Source organism: Triturus cristatus, chromosome 5_2 (assembly GCF_964204655.1).
Source record: "Triturus cristatus chromosome 5_2, aTriCri1.1, whole genome shotgun sequence".
Taxonomy (NCBI): domain Eukaryota; kingdom Metazoa; phylum Chordata; class Amphibia; order Caudata; family Salamandridae; genus Triturus; species Triturus cristatus.
The window spans coordinates 929479680-929499748 of record NC_140588.1 but is presented as its reverse complement, the minus strand read 5'-3'; the positions used below and the strand labels follow the sequence as shown (position 1 = coordinate 929499748).

The 20069-nt window shown below is 50.9% G+C and overlaps 1 protein-coding gene across 2 annotated transcripts in view; it reads right to left on the bottom strand.

Moving 5' to 3' along the window:
- Positions 1 to 20069, bottom strand: part of STAG2 (STAG2 cohesin complex component) — a 1427207-nt gene that overhangs the window by 337170 nt on the left and 1069968 nt on the right. For both annotated transcript variants that reach the window (XM_085608133.1, XM_085608134.1), the window contains exon 28: positions 7425 to 7526. In XM_085608133.1, the coding sequence (XP_085464259.1) occupies positions 7425 to 7526 (102 nt within the window). The remainder of the gene's footprint in view (positions 1 to 7424; positions 7527 to 20069) is intronic.

Genomic DNA, 20069 nt, shown 5'->3' with positions numbered 1-20069 from the left:
ATTAGGCCCAATGTTATCCAAAGAGAGGCAGGGGGCCTTTGGTTGGTGGCTGCTGGCGAGCAGGCCACGTGGCTGTGGGAGCTGGGCTCCTGGTCACTTGCTCAGGGCAAATGGGGAAGTAGATTAGGACATAGATTGCACTGCCAGGGGCACTCGGGCGGCTGGGTGCAGGGTGCTTTTGAGCCGTCGGGCGCTTAATGTTATTTAATAGAGATTTTGGAAAGTGAACAAAGGCTGCAGGCTCGGGGACGGAGGATCTTCAGGAGCGACCAACACTTCGAGGGTTAAGTTGGGATCTTGGAGGGTAGGTAGGCACCCAGGAGTTGGGCACAGGGGGCCGTGGGGCGCCGGGGTGTCTTGACGTCAGAAAATCTTACCCCCTGCAGGTCGCGGTTGGAGGGGTCCCTGGTTCTGAGGCTGCAGGCGTCGTGTGGTTCGTCGAGGAGGGTCCTTGGGCACTGGATTCCAGGTCAGAATCACCGGGTGGACGTCCTCAGGGTCTTTGTCCACTCGGTCACAGGCCGGGCTCGGCAGGTGCAGAGTGTGCTTGATTCGCGGTTCCTGGCTGGCACCAGGGGTATTGCTGTTTGAGCAGAACCACTGCTCGTAGGAGTCCCAGTCTTGGTAGAGTCTCAAAGTGGTCAGGTCCTCCGGGGTTTTTGAGGTTGCTGACCACTGAAGGCGCCGGAGTTCCACAGGAGCAGGTTCAAGGATAAACAGGCTGGTAGGGCTGCGGCTAAGTCAGTTGGTGTTGTCCTCTTGTTAGCAGCTGCGCAGCGGGTCTTCTGGTTTCTTGATCTTCTTGCTTGTTTTCGAATCGGGATCTGAGGAAGGAAGGTTCAGGGTGCCCCTAATTACTAAATTAGGGGCGTTACAGGTAGGGTGAGGGCAGGGACCAATGGGTCCCTGTCCTGGGGTGAGTACACCCCTATCCTGTTCCTCTCTGGTGGGAAGGGGGCAGGAGCCTAGCTGTGATTGGGCAGGGCTCCCCATCCTCAAGATGGCCGGAGCCCGGAGTTGTGCTTCACCTCGCCTCTCCTACTTGAGGGGCGGAGTTGGCACAGGCTGGCACACCCCCTTTCTTCATGTAGGGTTTCCCGCCAGAGTGGGGATCAGAACCGGTGGGGGCCAGTTGCTGAGTACAGCAAGTGGCCTGGAGAAGCTCACAAAGGCGGCATGCCTTTGAAGCTTCCCCCTGCCCATTCTGGTGGAGGAGACCGAGCACCTCGCCCAGGATGTGCATTGTTGCAGGCCCAGGAGAGCGGGGGCTCCGGGGGCCCCCCCCCCCCCCCACCGGGTTCCAGCAACATGTCTGCTGTGTGGCAGCCGTGGCAGCCTCTCAGACAAGACGTGGATTGTAGGTTAGGTTTCAGGTGGCATCGCTAAGATGCCCTCTGTTGTGCATTTCACATTAAATCCCACACTGGCATCAGTGTGGGTTTAATGTGCTGAGAAGTTTGATATCAAACTTGTCTGTCTTCAGTGTAGCCATTATGGTGGTGTGGAGTTCGTAATGACAACCTCCCAGCACCATATACTCTTAATGGCATCACTGCACACAGTGCCCAGGAAGGGCCCTGGGTACTGTAGGGGCACAGGGCTCATGCTCCTGTACCCACACCACTGGCATAGGGCACCCAGCTAGAGGGGTGGCTGATGTAAGCCAGGGAAGTGGGTTTGTGGGCATGGCACACAGGGATGTGTGCCATGTCGACTGTGTTTAGTTCTGCACCAGGACACTCAGCCTGCAAAGGCAGTGTGTGTGTGTGTGTGTGTGTGTGTGTGTCAGGGTACAGGGCCCCCAAGGGTGGCACAATAGGTGTCTTCTCTGGTCACAATGCCCTGGGTACCTAAGGTACCATTTACCGGGGGCTGACATGTGGCCAGAGATGCCAATTGGGTTTAGGCTTTAGTACAGTTTTTAAGGAAGGAACACAGGCCCTGGGTACCTGATTGGCAGGGACCTAGGGCACACCAAGGAAAAGTGCATCAGGTATCAGGCAAAAAAGTGGGGGGGGTTACTACAACAGAAACCCACTTCCTTACACCCCTGACTAACAACCTGCAGCTGGTGACTGAACCTACGTGCACTGCCATCTACACTAGAGGCGAGACTCTTTAGCAGAGGTGCCCTTCATGTTTCTTCCTCGTTCAGGGACAGGGTGGTGGGCTTGAAACTCCCACTACTTGGCGACTGGGGACTGGTAAATTGGCTGGCCTCTCAGACTCATTAGCACGCTTGGCTCCCAACAAGAAGCCCCTCTGAGCCTTACTGTAGAAAAGTGCCCCCTTCTGCATGGTTACTCCCCCCACCCTTTGTGCCCGACATGTGATGCAAGTTGACTTAATGTGCCCGAGTCCCTGCCAACCAGGCTCTCGTGGCCTGTGTTCTTTCCCACACCTGTGCCTTTGTATCCTCAATTGGCACATCCCTGGGCTCAGGTAAGACCCTTGAAAAAGGTACCAAGGGCACTGTGACCAGGGAAGGCCTCTAAGGGCTGCAGCTTCTATTGTGCAACCCTTAGGGCCCCTGTACCTTAACAACCACACACTGCCATTGCAGGCTGCCTGTTTTGGTGCAGAGAAAAGTCAAGAGTCGATATGGCACACATCCCTGTGTGCCATGCCTGCAACCCACTGCCTGAGGCCTAGGTAAGTAAGCCCTCTAGCAAGGATCACTAGCACTCAGGTGAGGGTACAATGGCATGAGCCCTGTCCCCCTACAGTGTCTAAGTCCATTCTTAGACATTGTAAGTGTAGTAAAGCCATTAAGAGTATATGGTCTGGAAGTTGGTCCATTATGAGCTCCATAATGGATTTACTAAAAGCGGAGACGTTTGGTAACAAACATCTCAGCACATTAACCCAACACTAATGCCAGTGTGGCTTTTAATGTAAAAAGCACTCAGAGGGTATCTTAGAGATGCCCCCTTAAAAATCCACCAGCCCTGGTGTGGTTGCTAAATGGCTGCCCACCATTTGCCACCACCATACGGGTTTGTGGACCCCTGGGTAGAGAATAGCCGCTCTCTGGGTCTAGAAATAAAGCTTACGCCTTCAACCCCAGGATGGTCTGGGTCCACAAAGGGGAAGCTTCAAAGGCCTACCGCCTTTGGGCGCTGTCCCTCCCTTTTGAGGCCCCCAGCAACTGTCTCCCACCAGTTTGCCCCCCACTTTTGGTGGGAGAATCAGAGGGGAAATCAAGCTAGGAATATAGGTATGCCCACATTTGCCAACCCCATCCCTCAGGTGGGGGAGGCGAGGTAGAGTCTCAGTCACCTTCATCTTGAAGATGAGGCGATTCAGCCAATTAGGGAGAAGTTCATGCCCCCTCCCACTGGAGGGTAGCCTAATAGGGGGTGTACCCACCTAAAGGAAGGGACCAATTGGCCGCGACCTGCACACCCCTATAAAAGCCCCTAAATCTAGTATTTAGGGGCAACCCTTGCACCTTGCCGCCTCAGATACAAGGAAGAAAAGAGGACCGAAGAGCTGTGCTGACCCAGGAAGAAGACACCTACAGCTTCGGCCCCACCCCTATGGCCTATCCCGATTCAGACCTGCCTACAGCGAAGAAACCGGCATGTCCCGCAGCAACCAAAGCCCGGAGGACATGCAATGCACTCACCTTACAGACTGTCTCCAATGAGTTCAAGATTTTCTCAACAAAGACTCCAAGATCAGATTCCAGCAACTCCCCGATTCTACACCACTCTGCAACCGGCCGCCATGGCCCTAGACCTTCAAGGAGGTCTCCCCATTGACCCTGATCTGGTGACCCCAGCCTCCGAGATGGTTCCTTCAGCCTCAACCTGAAGACCCCCCAGACTTTCTGAAGGCAGTAAGAAGATCTCAACCACAACGAAAGCGGTCTGAAGAGCCCCACCGTGACCGAAGGCGGTCTGAAGAATCTGATGCAAAATGGCACCTCACGGCCTTGGGTGACCAGGCATGCCCCAAGATCCCAGCTTACCTCTCCAGCTAGTGGTCTCCTTCAGGAAGTCTCCCTGCCCAAGCCTGCAGCTCCTTTTCCAAACCAAAGGTCTCCATTGCAAAGCACAGGATCCCCATATTCTTCTTGGCACTCTGCACCCGGCCACCCCAGTGCCGCTGGTGGTGCAACTCCTGTGCTGATTGTTGGCCTCTGCAGCGCTGACCTTAACCTCAGGAACTTTGCTCCCACACCGAGTGACCTACTAGTAAGCAGCCCCCAAGCAAAGGCCCCCTTAGCCCCATTGGCTAACATTGGGCCCCAACACTCGGCACCCGGTCGCCGCATTTCTGCTGGAGGTGCAACTTGAGTGCCTAAATGGACCTTGATTAGTCCTAGCTCCCAAAACTCCCACTTGTAAGAGGTTTACTTACCTGTGAAACCGATAACCATTCTTTCCTATAGGAAGCCATGTTATGAGATTTTGGGCCTAAAATGTTCTAAGTGTGGAACTGTTGTCTTGTATGGGGAAAACCGTGATTAGAACTCAAACTAAGAAAAGTCTTACTTACCTTGTATTGTGAGATTCTTATGTGTGGTATCTAGGCATACCACCCCCAGTACTCAAAGTAATTACGGTATAATGCAAACTGTTTCCTGAATCAATACCAACCACTGGGTGTAATTTGCCTACACAGCGACTGGTGCAGATGCCTCCACTGAATCGTGCACAGATGACAAACTACAAGCAATCAGACGCCAGGACAGTCCTTCCAAGACACCCACCTGGAGTGACCTTCTCATAGACAACATAGTTGAATTCTTCAAAGTTAGTGAGGTATCTAATCTCCTCACAGGTGGTCTTATGGGAGACATTCAAGATGATTATTTGAGGAAGGGGCATGTCAAACTGAAAAGGCAAAGGGAGGGAAAGAGCACAAGTGCTTGTAGACCTTGAAGACCAGCTCCACAGCCTTGAGGCTCTAGGAGTTATGGAACAGAGTTATATTTCAATCTGTACTTACCACAAGGGATTCCCTTAAAAAATAACCTCTTAAGTTCCGCTAAGTGTTCCTGGCTCCTCTCGCAAGATAAAATATATGAATGAGGAGACAAAGTGAGCAAATTTCTCCTGTGGCTAGCTGGGAATGGCATGGAGGAAAGCATATCCATATTCCTAGATGCCTAAAGCATCAGAGATTGTCCAAACTCATTACTACTGTCACACCTCCTGGTGTTGTATCATGAGGCATAGGATAAAGGGGAGCCCCCACGCGATTTAAGTGGCACCACTATTGAAGTTATCCCCAAGCCTGGGGCACCCTCCCGCCACTGTGCGCCATACAGACCAAACTCACTTGTATTAAAAAAAAAAAAAAATACTTGCAAAGGTTCTAACAAAAAGGCTAGGCAAGAAAACTCGCACTCTAATTGACTTCAATCAAAATTGCTTCATGACTGGCAGAAACACTAGATGCTGTCCTTGCACGCTCCAAGTAATATCAACACAGATTACAGGTAGATGCTACTCTGCTCTGTCAATTTTCACTGTGCATCAGCCACTCATGCAGGAAGTCCTGGTGAAGATGTGTTTTGATTGATATTTTTGGGGGTTTGCAAAGGTCATGTTCTCTTTCCAATGGGCCAAAGTCCATATAAATAGATTCAAATGTGCACCTTTCTAGAAACATGCCATGAGTCAGGGATGATCACTCTTCCCCACTCCTTTTCACTTGTGTTGACACACTTGCATAGTGGATCAGAAGAGATGCGGGTCTCTGTGGATTCTGAAGGCCACCAAGATCAAATTGATTTATATGCAGATGATCTCCTACTATTCACAGTAATCTTAGATATCTATTCTAAGAATATTCCACATGCTGCAGGTGCAAGAGGATGCATCGGGCCACATGGTGACTTGAGGGGAATTGAATTAAATTCCGTAGGTTGGTATCCCTCCACAAAACTACTATCTTGAAAATATAGATGGCCACTACCCATCTTAAATACTTCTGTATGATGATCTTGCTTCACCCGGGACTCAGCGAAAGCTTCCATATTACCCAACTGCAGAGTGTGATTCAATGGGACATAGTTGGTAGGGTTAAGCCCCTGCTTACCATCACAGGTCGCGATGCCCTCTTCATAATAGTTGTCTACCAATCTCCTGTACAACCTTCAAAACTACCTGCACTTGCTTCCTCAATTTTTTGAGACACTACATCATTCACTAACAAGGTTTGTGGACGGATAGTACCACGCGGTGATTATTTTTCACGAGCACACATGCCGTGTACGAACCTCCAATTCTATTGCTTGGCATTCCAATTTATTCCCTTTTAACGATTTGCTGGTCAATGATAGGTAGGGTTGAGGGGTGAAGCATGGCAGTCCATCTTGAGTTACTTCTACTGAAACCACATGATCTGTGCTCTCTTCTATGTGGAGCTCGGCGCCTCATGCATTACACACAATCATTACATTTCCACTTGAGTGCTGGAAAGCAGTGGTCAAGCATACTGTCTTGCAAGGTAGGGTGACACCCGAGACCGGTCTGTCGCTGTACACTCCTTAAATAGGTGAACTGCTGGGATTCCAGGCCTGGGATCTCATTGGTATCTCTAACCTTGGAGAAGTTTGGCGACCGACCACATGAAATCCCTCAAACAATTGATGGTTTATTGTGTACTCCACAAACGTCAGTTTTTCAGATACCCTATTACCATTCTCCTGACTTAGAGAAGAGGGGGGATGACTTGGGAGTTCTGGTAGACAATGAATGGACCGAGGCAAAGATGGTATCCAGGGTTTTGGCCACCTTGACCCGACTTACTCATACAGTTCAAATATTCACATTGAGTATATTTATATCTCTCTAGGCTGTGCCGGATGGGCAGACCACATTCAGCCATATGCTGGATTTGCAACAACATGAAGGGAATATTCTTGCACTTTGTGGAGCTGTCCCATCACTGCCACATAATGGGCTAGAATACACATGTACTTGGAAGGCATAACAGTAAACCTTTTCGCTAAAAGACAATGCACGTCTACAGATGGGTTTGGGATACCCGATTGCTAAGTGTAATATTGCGAGTAAGTTGTGCAACATTACCACATCCCCAACTCCAGGTTAATGTGGGGCAACTATAGACAGATGTGTTTAGTGTATTAGACTGTATACAAAACTAGAGGCTACCCCACAAAATATCAGCAGATCTAGACCAAATGGACACAGTACAGTGATGCATCATAATCATGGCTTTGATTACCATATGTTACAACAGAATCTGTGTCTTGGGGGGAATAGTTGGGAGCGACTCTTATCCCTTCATCTTGAATGGGGCCGATTGTGTGCAGGATTGATTTTGTTAAGTGGGTGTAGTACACCTTTTTGTTCTTGACTGGGAGAAACAAAGCTGTATTAATTGTCTACAATCTTTGGCTTACCAGCTTTGCTAATGCTATATTAAGACCAATGAGTATTTCTTACCTGCTGTAAACTGAGAATAAGAGTCTTTGCACACTGGATTTTGTCTATCTGCCTCGTTTTGCTCATTGTTTCTTTGATGATGTCTCCATAATCATTGTAGTACTAAGAAGAAAAGAGTTAAAAAAAATTCAAAACCATAAAATTGCAGATTGTATGCCTTTCAGTCTAGCAGTATGGAGAGTGCAGTATTTTGTTTGCCAAGGGACAATATCAAAACTTACATGTATAATTAGTTCCAAATGAAAACAATACTTAATTTTCTTTTTTGAAAACAGATTTTGTCAAAATAGCACAGCTGCCGCATGTAAGGTACAAAAATTGACTTTGACCATTTTACATATTTAAAGACAGGAGAATAGAAAGGCAATACAAATAATATCAAACCCTCCGAACAACCAACCCCCCCCCACCCTCAAAAATACTTAATTTTGGTGCACATTTTTAAATGCATTAAAACATTCTCAGTAGACATGATGGAAAACTGTGGGAAACATATTTACCTTTAATAGTTTAGCATGTTGAGACCATGCTAAATTTATTCTTGTAATGTGAAGCTATACAAGACTAAAAACCTGTGCTTCATATATACATAGCAGCAGTCCCCAGAGGGGAGTGGGTGTAAAGTGAAAGCAGCAGAAACATTGCTTATTCTACTGTCTTGACTCAACATCCACTCAGTAATATTTAGAAGAATTTTCTGTAGATCGCCATGTACAGCTGTACAAATACCAGCTAATAAAATTTGACCAATAAAGACAGAGAGGAATGTTCCTTTCTGGTAGAATGACCTACTGGTGTTTCTTGTATCATTTTATCTACCAGCGAATAATAAATGAACTATCTTTACCATCCACATCGCAACAATTACCTTCGATAAAGGTCTTTAATATGTGAGAAGATGATGAAATAAACAGCTGTTTAGGGTTTGTCTTATTCATGTGGACCATTATGACCCATCCAACATCTGCAGTAACAAACAGATGCAGCTAAATGTACTCTAAATGATGTGTCAGTTAAGTGACTGGGATATAAATGTGGTAAATATAGGAAAATTAGAGAATGGAACGGTATTCATGGTGGTAGCTACTTTGGTACCATGTAATGAAATGATTCCATTTTGCCAAATAATGTCTCAATATTGTTGGCATCCGAGCTTTCTTCAAAATATCCATACATCTTTGTGGCTGATCAGGCAGTCCAAATTTTAAGATTTCAGGAACCAGGAAGCAAAGTCTAGTGACTTTGGAATGCAAATGTGCCCTTTCACCATTATTAACAAATACAAAGTTACTTACCTCAAGTCGGGGAAAATTCCTCACCAAACGGAAATCCTCAGGCACCAGACTGAGGAAAAAACATTCCTCCAATTAACAGCTCAAGCGTCACCAGGTAGCTCCACTCATCAGGATGAGACTACTTTGGACCTTATTTAGTGCCAACTGTGAGCAGCAGCCCTTTCTTTACATTTTTTTCCCCACACCCAACCAAAGCCAGGAGAGCGCAATCAAACAGAGCTGTTAGAAGGGCGATCTCCGGGGGGGGGACAGATAGTGTCGGACTGACCACCCCGAGAGCCACCGTTCCGTAGGAAAGTAGCCAAGCGCCGCTGAGAAGCCTCCTAGGCGAGGTCCTTCTCCTATTATCGTACCAGCCAAGCAACCCCACCACCACAAAGGGACACAACCAGAGTATCAATTCTCACAAGGCTTTATCGGTATGAAAGGCAGGTTTCCGTGGCAATATTTCCAGGCGGATCGAAGGATCCAAAAGAGTCTCAGGGTCTTTTAGGGACGGGGTAGCGGGACAGTCTCAGTACCAGTCTGGTACGGGAACACCCTGCGCCCAGCTCTCAATCCTCGAGCTGGGGGAGGTTCCGGGAGCCGGGACATCGTCCTCAGGGCTCGGAGGGTTGCTTCGATGAGGTTGAGCCACGACGAGGTCAGCAGGGCTCCGGTGGTTACTTCAGCGAGGTCGAGCCGCGACGAGGTCAGCAGGGCTCCGGTGGTTACTTCAGCGAGGGCGAGCCGTGACGGTGTCAGCAGGGCTCCGATGTTCCGTGAGGGTCTTCTTCTCAGCAAGGGGGAGCCGCGACGCAGTCAGCAGGGCTCGAGTTCCCAGTTCCAGACGAGGAGTCTCTCTCCGTAGGGTCAGCCTCGATCCGATCAGCAGGGCTCTTGACTCCAGGATACAACTGCTGTCCTGGTTTTGGGATGCCCCAGATATATGTCTGGAGCCCTTTGATGTCCGGACCCTCGCGCCTGGTGGAGTCGTAGGCCGGGATGAGAGAGTCCAGACAACCAGCAGGAGGGGGGGGGGGGGGGGGGGGGGGGGGAGCCAGCCCCAGGGGGCCCGGTGTCGACGTCGTGGACGCACCATCGGGTGACTCCGGGAGTGAGGGAGAAGAGAGCAGCGAAGTGATGCAGCAGTCCTTGACAATCTTGGCGCTGCTCTGGAGTCAGGGTGGCGTTGAGGATGACTCCCTCTACGGAGCCGACCTTTTCAGAGGTTTTCAGGAGGTCGGGTAGGGGCTCGGAGTCGTCTTGGGCCCCATTGTCCGTAGCCATCAGCAGGCTAAGTTCCGTTCGGGCAAAGTGGGGTTTGAGCCTGTTGGCGTGGAGAACCCGGAGGGGGTTCCTGGACTCCATGTCGACCAGGTAGGTGACGGGGCTCTTCTTCTCTACCACCTTGAAGGGCCCGGTCCATTTGTCCTGGAGAGCACAGGGGTCAAAGGGCGACATGACCCAGACCTGCTGGCCTGGCTTGAACTCGATGGAGGAGGCGTTCTGGGCATACCAGCGTTTCATTTCCTCCTGGCTGGCCTCGAGGTTGGCTTCGGCCAGTTCCCTGAATTTCCGGGTTTGATTCCGCAGGGTCAGGAGGTACCGGTAGACGTCGGGAGGAGCATTTTGGACGGTAGTCTCCCAGCCTTCTTTGACCAGGCTGAGGGGGCCTCGGACAGGGTGTCCGTACAACAGTTCGAAGGGGCTGAACCCCAGAGACTTTTGCGGGACCTCCCGATAGGCAAACAGGAGGCAGGGCAGCAGGACGTCCCATTTGCGTCTCAGGGGCTCCTCCAGGCCTTTGATCATTCCTTTCAAAGTCCGGTTAAATCGTTCGACTAGTCCGTTCCCCTGGGGGTGGTACGGGGTGGTGAACTTGTAGGTGACCCCGCATTGTTGCCACAGGGACCGCATATACTTTGAGATAAAGTTCGTGCCTCGGTCGCTCACGACCTCCCGGGGGAAACCCACTCTGGAGAAGATTCCCCATCAAGACCCGGCCCACCACGGGGGCCGTCACTGTTCGGAGAGGGAGGGCCTCAGGGTATCGGGTGGCATGGTCGACCAGGACGAGAATGAAGCGATGTCCTTGGGAGGTTCAGGGGTCCAGGGGCCCCACGATGTCGATCCCCACTCGCTCGAACGAGGTGTTTACTATTGGAAAGGGCTGGAGCGGGGCTTTGACCCTTCCCCCACTCTTCCCGCTGGCTTGGCAGGTCGGGCAGGTTCGGCAATGATTGTCCACGTCCTTCCGCATTCGGGGCCAGTAGAAGTGGGTCACCAGGCGGCTGTAGGTTTTGTCTTGCCCCAGGTGCCCGGCGAGGGGCACATCATGCGCCAGATTGAGGAGGAAGTCCCGGAATTGGAGGGGGACCACCAGCACTCGGCTGGCCCCCAGTTCTGCGGTCTTCTGCTCGCTGTAGAGGAGGTCATTGTCCCAATAGACTCAGTGGGTCCCCGTTTGATCTCCGGTGGCCTGGGCGGCTGCTTGCTGTCCGGTCCCTTCGAGTGAGGGGCAGGTCTTCTGTTCTTGGCGAAACTGCTCCCTTGTGAGGCCACCTTCTTGGCGCCATTGTGCGAGTTCGAGGAGGTCGCCGAGCGCAGCGACCTCGTCCGGGGCGAGTTCTGGCGGCCCGGACTCAGCGTCGGCTTCTTCTTCGACGGAGGGAGGTGGCGGTTCAGGCCACTCCGGCTCTTCAGGGGGAGCAGCTACGCTCGGCCGGATGGCCTGGGCGGTCGTGGACCGGGTGGTTGCGCAGACCCACTCGGGCAGTCCCAGATGCTCTCGGCGCTCGACGTGGGCCCAGGGGGAACTTTCCAGGTCGTTCCCAAGGAGGCAGTCTACGGGGGCGTCGTCGCGGACGGTCACCTTCAGCATGCCTGACACTCCCCCCCCCCCCCCACTCGAAGGGAATCCGGGCCATCTGGCACAAGCTCTCGGTGTTGTCTGCCGACCGGACGGGGCACAGTACATTAGGCATGATCTGTTCGGGGGTCACCAAGTGGCAGCAGACGGCTGTCACGCTGGCTCCGGTGTCGCGGAGGGCTTCGGCCCGGCGTCCATTAATGGTGACCCACTGTTGGTACTTCTGGGTGTTGCTCGGGATGGGAGCCCGGGGCACCATTTCCCGGCTGCCCAGGCATACCAAGGTCATGGCGGTGGGTTCCCACTCGGTTGGCCCGGCGTCGTCGTCCTCTTCCTCTTCTCCCCCTTCCCCCAGGGCAGCGGCCGCCAACAGGCGGGGGGTGGCCCGGTGGTCCCGGCTCGTCAGTTCATGGGGCAGGTCGGGTCACTGGCATATTGCCCTGGCTGTTGGCAGTTGTAGCACATTACCGTCGGTCGGGGCCTTGGTCGGGCTAGGGGGGCCCCTCTTCGGGCAAGGGACGGGGACGTGCGGGTCGGGGGCGGTCCCCGGGGCGGACTCCGGGGCGGCCCTGCTGGAAAGTCTCTGTTCCTGTTCGATCCCCCTCCTCCGCCGCGATGGCGGGGGGGGGGGGCCCGGGTTGTTCCGTTGGTATCCCCCATCGAGTTCCGAGGGACCCGGGTGCTCACCCATCGATCGGCCTCGGCGGCGAGCTTCCGCGGCTCAGTCAGCTTGCTGTCGAGGAGGTGCTGTCTCAGCTCGATGAAGCAGTTGTTGGAGAGGTGCTCCCATACAATGAGGTCGAACAGCTGTTCGTAGGAGGTGACTTTGCTGCCCTTGATCCACCCTTCCAGGGCTCTGCTGAAAAAGTCTACGTATTCCACCCAGGTGGTACCGGGGAGCTTCTTGCAGTCTCGGAAGCGCTGGTGGTACATTTCCGAGGTGAGACCATAGCGGGTGAGCAGGGCCTCCTTCATATGGTCATAAGAGGTCATCACCTCGTCTGGGAGCTGAAGCAGGGTGTCTCTGCCTTCGCTGAGGAACCGTCCCCATAGGCCGGCACCCCAATCTTTTTGCGGTACCCGATGGGCGGTCATGGCTACCTCGTAGGCCTTGAACCATTGTTGGATGTCGTCGTTCTTGTAGTACTCTTTGACGACATCCTTGGGGATATGTACCTTCGCCTCGGCCGGCGGAGGGGTGTCCCTGTTTCCGGGGGTGCCGGTCTCTCCCTTTTTGGACTTAAGTTCAAGTTCTTTGAGGCCACGCTCATGCTCGAGGGTTAGCCTCCTCTTCCAGTTCTCGGTGCCGCTTTTTCTCCTCTATTTCTTCTTGTAACCGCAGTTGCTCTAGGGACAATTTCTTCTCGGCTAGTAGGAGTTCGCCGTCCAGGCAGAGTCGGGCGAGTTCTAACTCGTGGGTCCGGACCCTCTCCCGTTCTCGTATCTCTTCCGGGGAGAGGCCAGTCTCCATGCTGGTTCTTCTCCCATCCGCTGGAGCTGCGGTTGGTTGCCGGTGCACGTTTGACACCGGGTTTTCTTCGGTTTGGAAGACAGCCGCTTCGGACTCTACCCAGGCCCTTAGGTCTTTTTGCAGGTCCTCTTTTGTGTTTAATCCGGTGGTCGTGATGCCTTTGTCTTTACAAAACTGTTTCAGTTCCTTATGGGTATATTCCTCCAACCGTTCTTGTTGGAACTCCGCGGTTGGGGTGGTCTCTTGGTTGCTCATGGTTACTCTGTGTATGGGTAGGTAGTGGGTGAGTTACTCGCTGTACGATTTGAGTCGGGCTCGGATCGCACCGCTGGCCACCAAAGTTAGAAGGGCGATCTCCGGGGGGGACAGATAGTGTCGGACTGACCACCCCGAGAGCCAACGTTCCGTAGGAAAGTAGCCGAGCGCCGCTGAGAAGCCTCCTAGGCGAGGTCCTTCTCCTATTATCGTACCAGCCAAGCAACCCCACCACCACAAAGGGACACAACCAGAGTATCAATTCTCACAAGGCTTTATCGGTATGAAAGGCAGGTTTCCGTGGCAATATTTACAGGCGGATCGAGGGATCCAAAAGAGTCTCAGGGTCTTTTAGGGACGGGGTAGCGGGACAGTCTCAGTACCAGTCTGGTACGGGAACACCCTGCGCCCAGCTCTCAATCCTCGAGCTGGGGGAGGCTCTGGGAGCCGGGACGTCGTCCTCAGGGCTCGGAGGGTTGCTTCGATGAGGTCGAGCCGCGACGAGGTCAGCAGGGCTCCGGTGGTTACTTCAGAGAGGTCGAGCCGCGACGAGTTCAGCAGGGCTCCGGTGGTTACTTCAGCGAGGGCGAGCCGCGACGGTGTCAGCAGGGCTCCGATGTTCCGTGAGGGTCTTCTTCTCACCAAGGGGGAGCCGCGACGCAGTCAGCAGGGCTCGAGTTCCCAGTTCCAGATACCCAGCAGTGGGAGGGGGGGGGTGGGGCCAGCGCCCAGGGAGGCCGGAGGGCGATCGGAGCCAGGCGTCGGGGGACGCCGGGAGGCCCCATCGGAACTCTCCTCCTCCGGGATCTGTGGAGTGGCCACTCGACCCCCCTTGGTCGGATCTGGGCGCCTCGATGTCGGGGCTTCGCGGGGACCGGGGCGGGCCGCGTCGCGAAGGCTGGTGCGGGTAGCGGGGTACAATCCAGGGGGACCCCGAAGGGTTGGGGCTGCCCCCGTCTGGTCGGGTAGGAGGGTTCGGGACCACGCCACGAGGCCGGGTCCAACAAGAGCAGAATGACAGCAGATAATAAAACTGCATAACAGTAAAGGATCCTTGAATTTTTATTATTGTCACCCATGTGGGGGAGAAAGAGTGGTGATTTCGGGTGTTGATATAGGACTAATCAGAAGGAAAATGCTATTTACCAGTATGCATCTGTTCTTGGCATCTAGAGCTGCAGAGTTGTACACTATGCATTTATCGCCATCTGGTGTTGGGCTCGGATGTCTGCATGTTGTTTGTGTCTTCGAAGAAGTGTTGCAGTCACGAGACCGGTGAATCCTCCTTCAATGGACAAAACGCATGAGAATCGCCTCAATGCGTGATGTATCTAAATAAGATAATACTGGAACAGATAGAGGTATCCGGGGAGGCGGGTGGACGTGTACAACTCTGCAGCTCTACATGCCAAGAACAGATGCATACTGGTAAGTAGCATTTTCCGTTCGAGGCATACGAGCTGCAGATTGTACACTACGCATAGACTATACAGCAGTATCCTCCTTAGCGGTGGCTACCTGTATCTGTTGCAGTAGTTTGAAAGGAAAATGCTACTTACCAGTATGCATCTGTTCTTGGCATGTAGAGCTGCAGATCCACACACTTAGCATTAGATCACCATTTGGTGTTGGGCTCAGATGCTTGCACGTTGTTGTTGTCTTGGAAGAAGTCTTTGTAGTCACAAGATAGGTGACTCCTCCCTTGGACGATTGTGTGAATGGGCATCCACTCCATCCTCAGTTTGTTTTTCGCCATGATGGGAAATGGAGTTAGATGTATACACATGGACATCCTTTTCTTGTCTACTAAGTAAGATAGTACTGGAACCGATACAGGTCCTGGGGAGGTGGGTGGGCGTGTGTGGATCTGCAGCTCTACATGAAAGAACAGATGCATACTGGTAAGTAGCATTTTCCGTTCGAGAATATGATCTGAAGATCACACACTTAGCATAGACTGTATAGCAGTGTCTCCCCTAGCGGTGGTCACCTGTATCGGTTGCAGTAGTTTGAAGGAGTTTTAAGAACAGCTTGGCCTACAGAAGCTACAATAGTGTTTAGTAAAGGTGTGTGTTGTAGACCATGTGGCTGCCTTACAAATGTCTTCAAAGGGGAATGTTCCCTAGGAAAGCCATGGAAGCGCCTAGTTTGCGTGTTGAATGCGCTCTAGGGGGAATTGTTAATGTGCGTTGAGCTTTTTGGTGGCATATTTGGATACATTCAACAATCGACCTTGCAATCCCAGCTTTGGAGATGGGATTACCTTTATGAGGTGGGGAGAAAGCTACAAACAATTGTTTTGTCTTTCTAAAGGATTTAGTCCTGTCAATGTAATTAAGTATAGCTCTTTTGATGTCTAGCGTGTGAAGAGCTCTCTGCTACGGAGTCTGGATTTTGAAAAAATACGGGTAACTCCACTGATTGGTTAAGATGGAATGCAGAGATGACTTTAGGAAGGAATTTTGGATTTGTTCTGAGAACCACCTTGTTACGATGTATTTGTAAGAAAGGTTCTTGTATGGTTAAAGCCTGGATCTCACTTACTCTCCTGAGAGAGATGATTGCAATAATGAAAGCTACTTTCTATGTAAGGAACTGAAGTAAACATTTATGCAGTGGTTCAAATGGGGGTCCCATGAGCCTAGTAAGTACGATGTTGAGATTCCACACCGGAAAGGGTGGTAATCTGGGAGGAATGATTCTTTTAAGGCCCTCCATGAAGGCTTTAATTGCTGGGACCCTAAAAAGTGATAAGTGTTGTCGGTTTTGTAAGTAAGCAGCAAAGGCTGCTAGATGTAGACGTATGGATGAGTATGCTAAATTACATCTTTGCAAATGATGTTCTGGATGGACGCATCCAGTGGATGAGTATTATTGTGAGTGCAGTAAATGGCAAATCTTTTCCATTTTGCCGCATAGCAAGCTCTAGTGGTAGGGCGCCTGGCTTCTTTAAAGATGTTCATACAGTCCTGTGGAAGGTTAAGGTAACCAAACTGGGAGTGTGTGTTGAGTTTGATATTTGGTGAGGAGCGCTTGTATGCTGGCTATCCTGGCTGGACTGGGATGTGCTAGAGCTGTGGCAGTGTTTATCGTGGCCCCTAGATATTGGTGTACATGTGCAATGTTTGGATGGATTGATGAGTGTGGTGAACACACTGGTTGAATGACTTGGCTTTTATTAGCCAGTCGTCTAGATATGGGAAGACATGGATTTGTTGTCTCCTTAAGTGTGCTGCTACCACTGCAAGGCATTTGGTGAATACTCTGGGTGCCGTGGCGACTCCGAATGGAAGGACTTTGAACTGATAGTGTTGTCCGTCCACTACGAACCGTACATACTTCCTGTGGGCAGGATGTATGGGAATATGGAAGTAGGCGTCCTTGAGATCTAGTGTGGCAAGGAAGTCTCCGTGTTGCAGAAGTGGAAGTACTTGTAGAGTGATCATGTGAAAATGATCCGAGTGTATGTACAGATTGAGGGGTCTGAGGTCGAGTATTGGCCTTAGAGTCCCGTCCTTTTTGGGGATTAGGAAATACAGCGAGTGAATCCCTGTTCCCTGATGTGGTAAGGGGACTGGCTCTATGGCTTGCTTTTGAAGCACTGAGAGAACTTCTTGTTTTAAAAGTGTAAATGTTCTGTGGACATTGGATGCTGCTTGGGTGGTATGTTTGGGGGGTATCTGTAAGTTCCAGGCAGTAACCATACTGGATAATCGGTCTTAGCCACTTGTCTGTTGTGATGGAGTTCCAGAAAGGTAGGAACTGTGATAATCTTCCCCCAACCGGAGGGGAATGGTCTGGGGGGAGTGGTGGGAAGTCAGTTTTCATTAGCAGGGGAGGTGCGAGTGCTGTTACCTCGGCCTCTCCCTTTGGTGTTATTCCCCCGGTATCATCCTCTAAAATATCCTCTGTTGGGGGATGTTTGAGTGGTATTTTTGAACGAAGAGGAGGTATTTGCACCAATGTTTTTGGAGGCTCCTCTATAAAAGGAGCGCCGAAAGGAGCCAAGTGTGTGTGGAGACTGCAGTGCTCCCATGGACTTTGCAGTCTCTGTATCTTTCTTCATTTTCTCGAGGGCAGTGTCCACAGCCGGTCCAAAAAGTTGTTCTTGATTGAACAGCTGATGTAGAATGGCTGTCTGGACCTCTTGCTTGAAGCCTGAAATGCATAACCAGGCATGCCGTCTGAGCAGAACACTAGTATTAATAGACCTAAAAGCAGTGTCTGCTGCGTCAAGGGCGCATTTAATGGAGGCATTAGTTATTAATTTGCCCTCTTGAATTAGGTCATTTGTTTGAGTTTTATATTGGTCAGGCAAATGCTGTGATAGGGTTTCCAGCTGGTCAGAATGTGCCCTATCATATCTAGCCAGCAGTGCTTGAGTGTTGGCTATGCGCTAGTGATTGGCCGCCTGCGCAGCTACCCTTTTGCCAGACGCATCTAATAACTTCGATTCTTTATTCGGGTGCGGTGCATCCCCAGAGGTTTGTGAACTGGCACGCTTCCTAGCTGTGGAAACTACTAGTGAATCCAAAGGCAGCTGTCCTTTAATGAACACAGGGTCGTCAGGGGCAGGTCTATATTTTTTTTATCGATTCTAGGATTAAGAATCCTAGCTCGTACAGGATCTTTGAAAATTTCAGGGGCATGTTTAATGACCCATTTAATCATCGGTAGTATTTGTACAGTTTTTCGGGACTGTTCAAATGTATCTAAAAGGAAGTCCTTCTCTGTCGTGTCTGAGTGCATGTGCACACCGTGAAAAACAGCAGCCCTATTAATGAGTTGTCAAAAACCAATATTATCGTCTGGGGGAGATGGTTTTGTTGGGTATGGTTGGGGGCTTGGGCTGTCTGGTGGATCCATTGGGTTGTTGTAATCCCAAACGTCTTGTGGTATGTTGTCTAGATCCGTGAACGGGTCAATAGGGTCTATCCCTACCCCTAAGTCATCATTATCATCATCTTGTGGTGGTGTATGTGGTGGAGAAGTTACAGGTAGAGGTGGTGTAACAGGTTTTGGGAGAGGAAGGGGATTAGAAGGAAGGACAGGAGAAGGAGGAGGCATAGGTGAAGTGGCACAGTCCTTCTTGACAGGCACTGGAGGGGTATGTGCTGTGTCTGACTTCCTCTTCTTGCATGGCACAGCTGTGACATGTCCTGTTTTGGGATGAATGTAGATCTTTTTTCTGTTTGGGATCGACAGGATCCGGATGAATAAGTTGTTCTTCCTCGATACCCGCTTTCGGCGCCGTTTTTTTCGGTTCCGAGCGGGGCTGGGTTTTGTGATCTTTGGCCTTAGGAGGCGTGGTTGAATCCTTTGGCTTGTTTTTCGGTTCCGAAGGCCTGGGTTTCGGAGCCGAAGTATGATCTTTAGGTTTGGAAGTATTCGAAGCCGGTTTATCTATCGGCCTCGAGGTGTTCGGGGCCAGTTTGTCTTTCGGCGTGGATTTTGAAGCCGAATGTTCCTTTGGCTTCGATATCAAAGGCGCCGGTGGGACTTTTACATGCGGTTTGCTCGGTCGCGAGCTACCGTAAGGCTTATCATTTTTCTTCGGAGCTGGGCCCGGAGGTGGGGCTTCTGAAGTGTGTTTTCGGTCGTGACTGGGGCCAACAGGCGAAGTCTTGACCAGTGCCTTCTGTTTTGGTGTGGTTGGGGTAGGGGCAGTAGTACTCACTCGTTGACCAGGAGTGATGGGGTCGTCGGAGTCTTCTGCCTCTGACACGATTTGTAGAGCTTCGGAATCTTCTTCTGGGACATCTGGGCCTTCGTCTAAGAGCTGATCTCTGTGCCATGATGCGACGACGAGCCCGACGATCTCAAATGGTCTTTTTCGATCGAAAAGAGGCGCAGGCTTAAGTCAATTCGAAGAGTTATAGAAAGTTTTGCGTGTCAAAAAAAACTAAAGTTTCGACCCGGTACGCAAAAGGTGCATCCGAACCCAATGGCGTAAATAAACAATCTGAGGATGGAGTCAATGCCTATGCGCACTATCGTCCAAGGGAGGAGTCACCTATCTTGTGACTACAAAGACTTCTTTCAAGACAACAACAAGGTGCAAGCATCCGAGCCCAACAACAGATGGCGATCTAATGCGAAGTGTGTGATCTGCAGCTAATATGCCTCAAACTAGTGTTTTTTAATACAGCCTGGACCACACTAGCTTGTTTAGCCTTAACGTCTACACAATAGTGTTTTGTGAAGGTGTGTGGTGTGGCCCAAGTTGCTGCCTTACATATCTCATCTAGGGGAATGTTCAAAAGAAGGCCATAGAAGCCCCTAGTTTGTGCGTAGAATGAGCACTAGAGGGGAATGGTTAACGTTCGTTTGGCTTTAAGGTAGCATATTTGTATGCATTTTACAATCCACCTTGCAATTCTTGTTTTGGATATAGGATTGCCCTTATGAGGTGGGGAGAAAGCTACGAAAAGTTGTTTAGTTTTCCGAAAGGATTTTGTTCTTTCAATGTAGTAAAGTATGGCTCTTTTAAAATCTAAGGTGTGTAGAGCTCTTTCTGCCACTGAGTCTGGTTAAGGGAAAAATACTGGTAGTTCAACAGACTGGTTCAGATGAAAGGCAGATACTACCTTGGGTAAAAATTGTGGGTTTGTTCTAAGAACCACTTTGTTATGATGGATCTGTAAAAATGGTTCTTGTATGGTTAATGCCTGAAGTCCACTCACTGTTCTGAGAGATGTAATGGCGTCTAAAAAAGCTACTTTCCAAGTGAGGAACTGTAGTTCACATTTGTGGAGAGGTTCAAAAGGAGGACC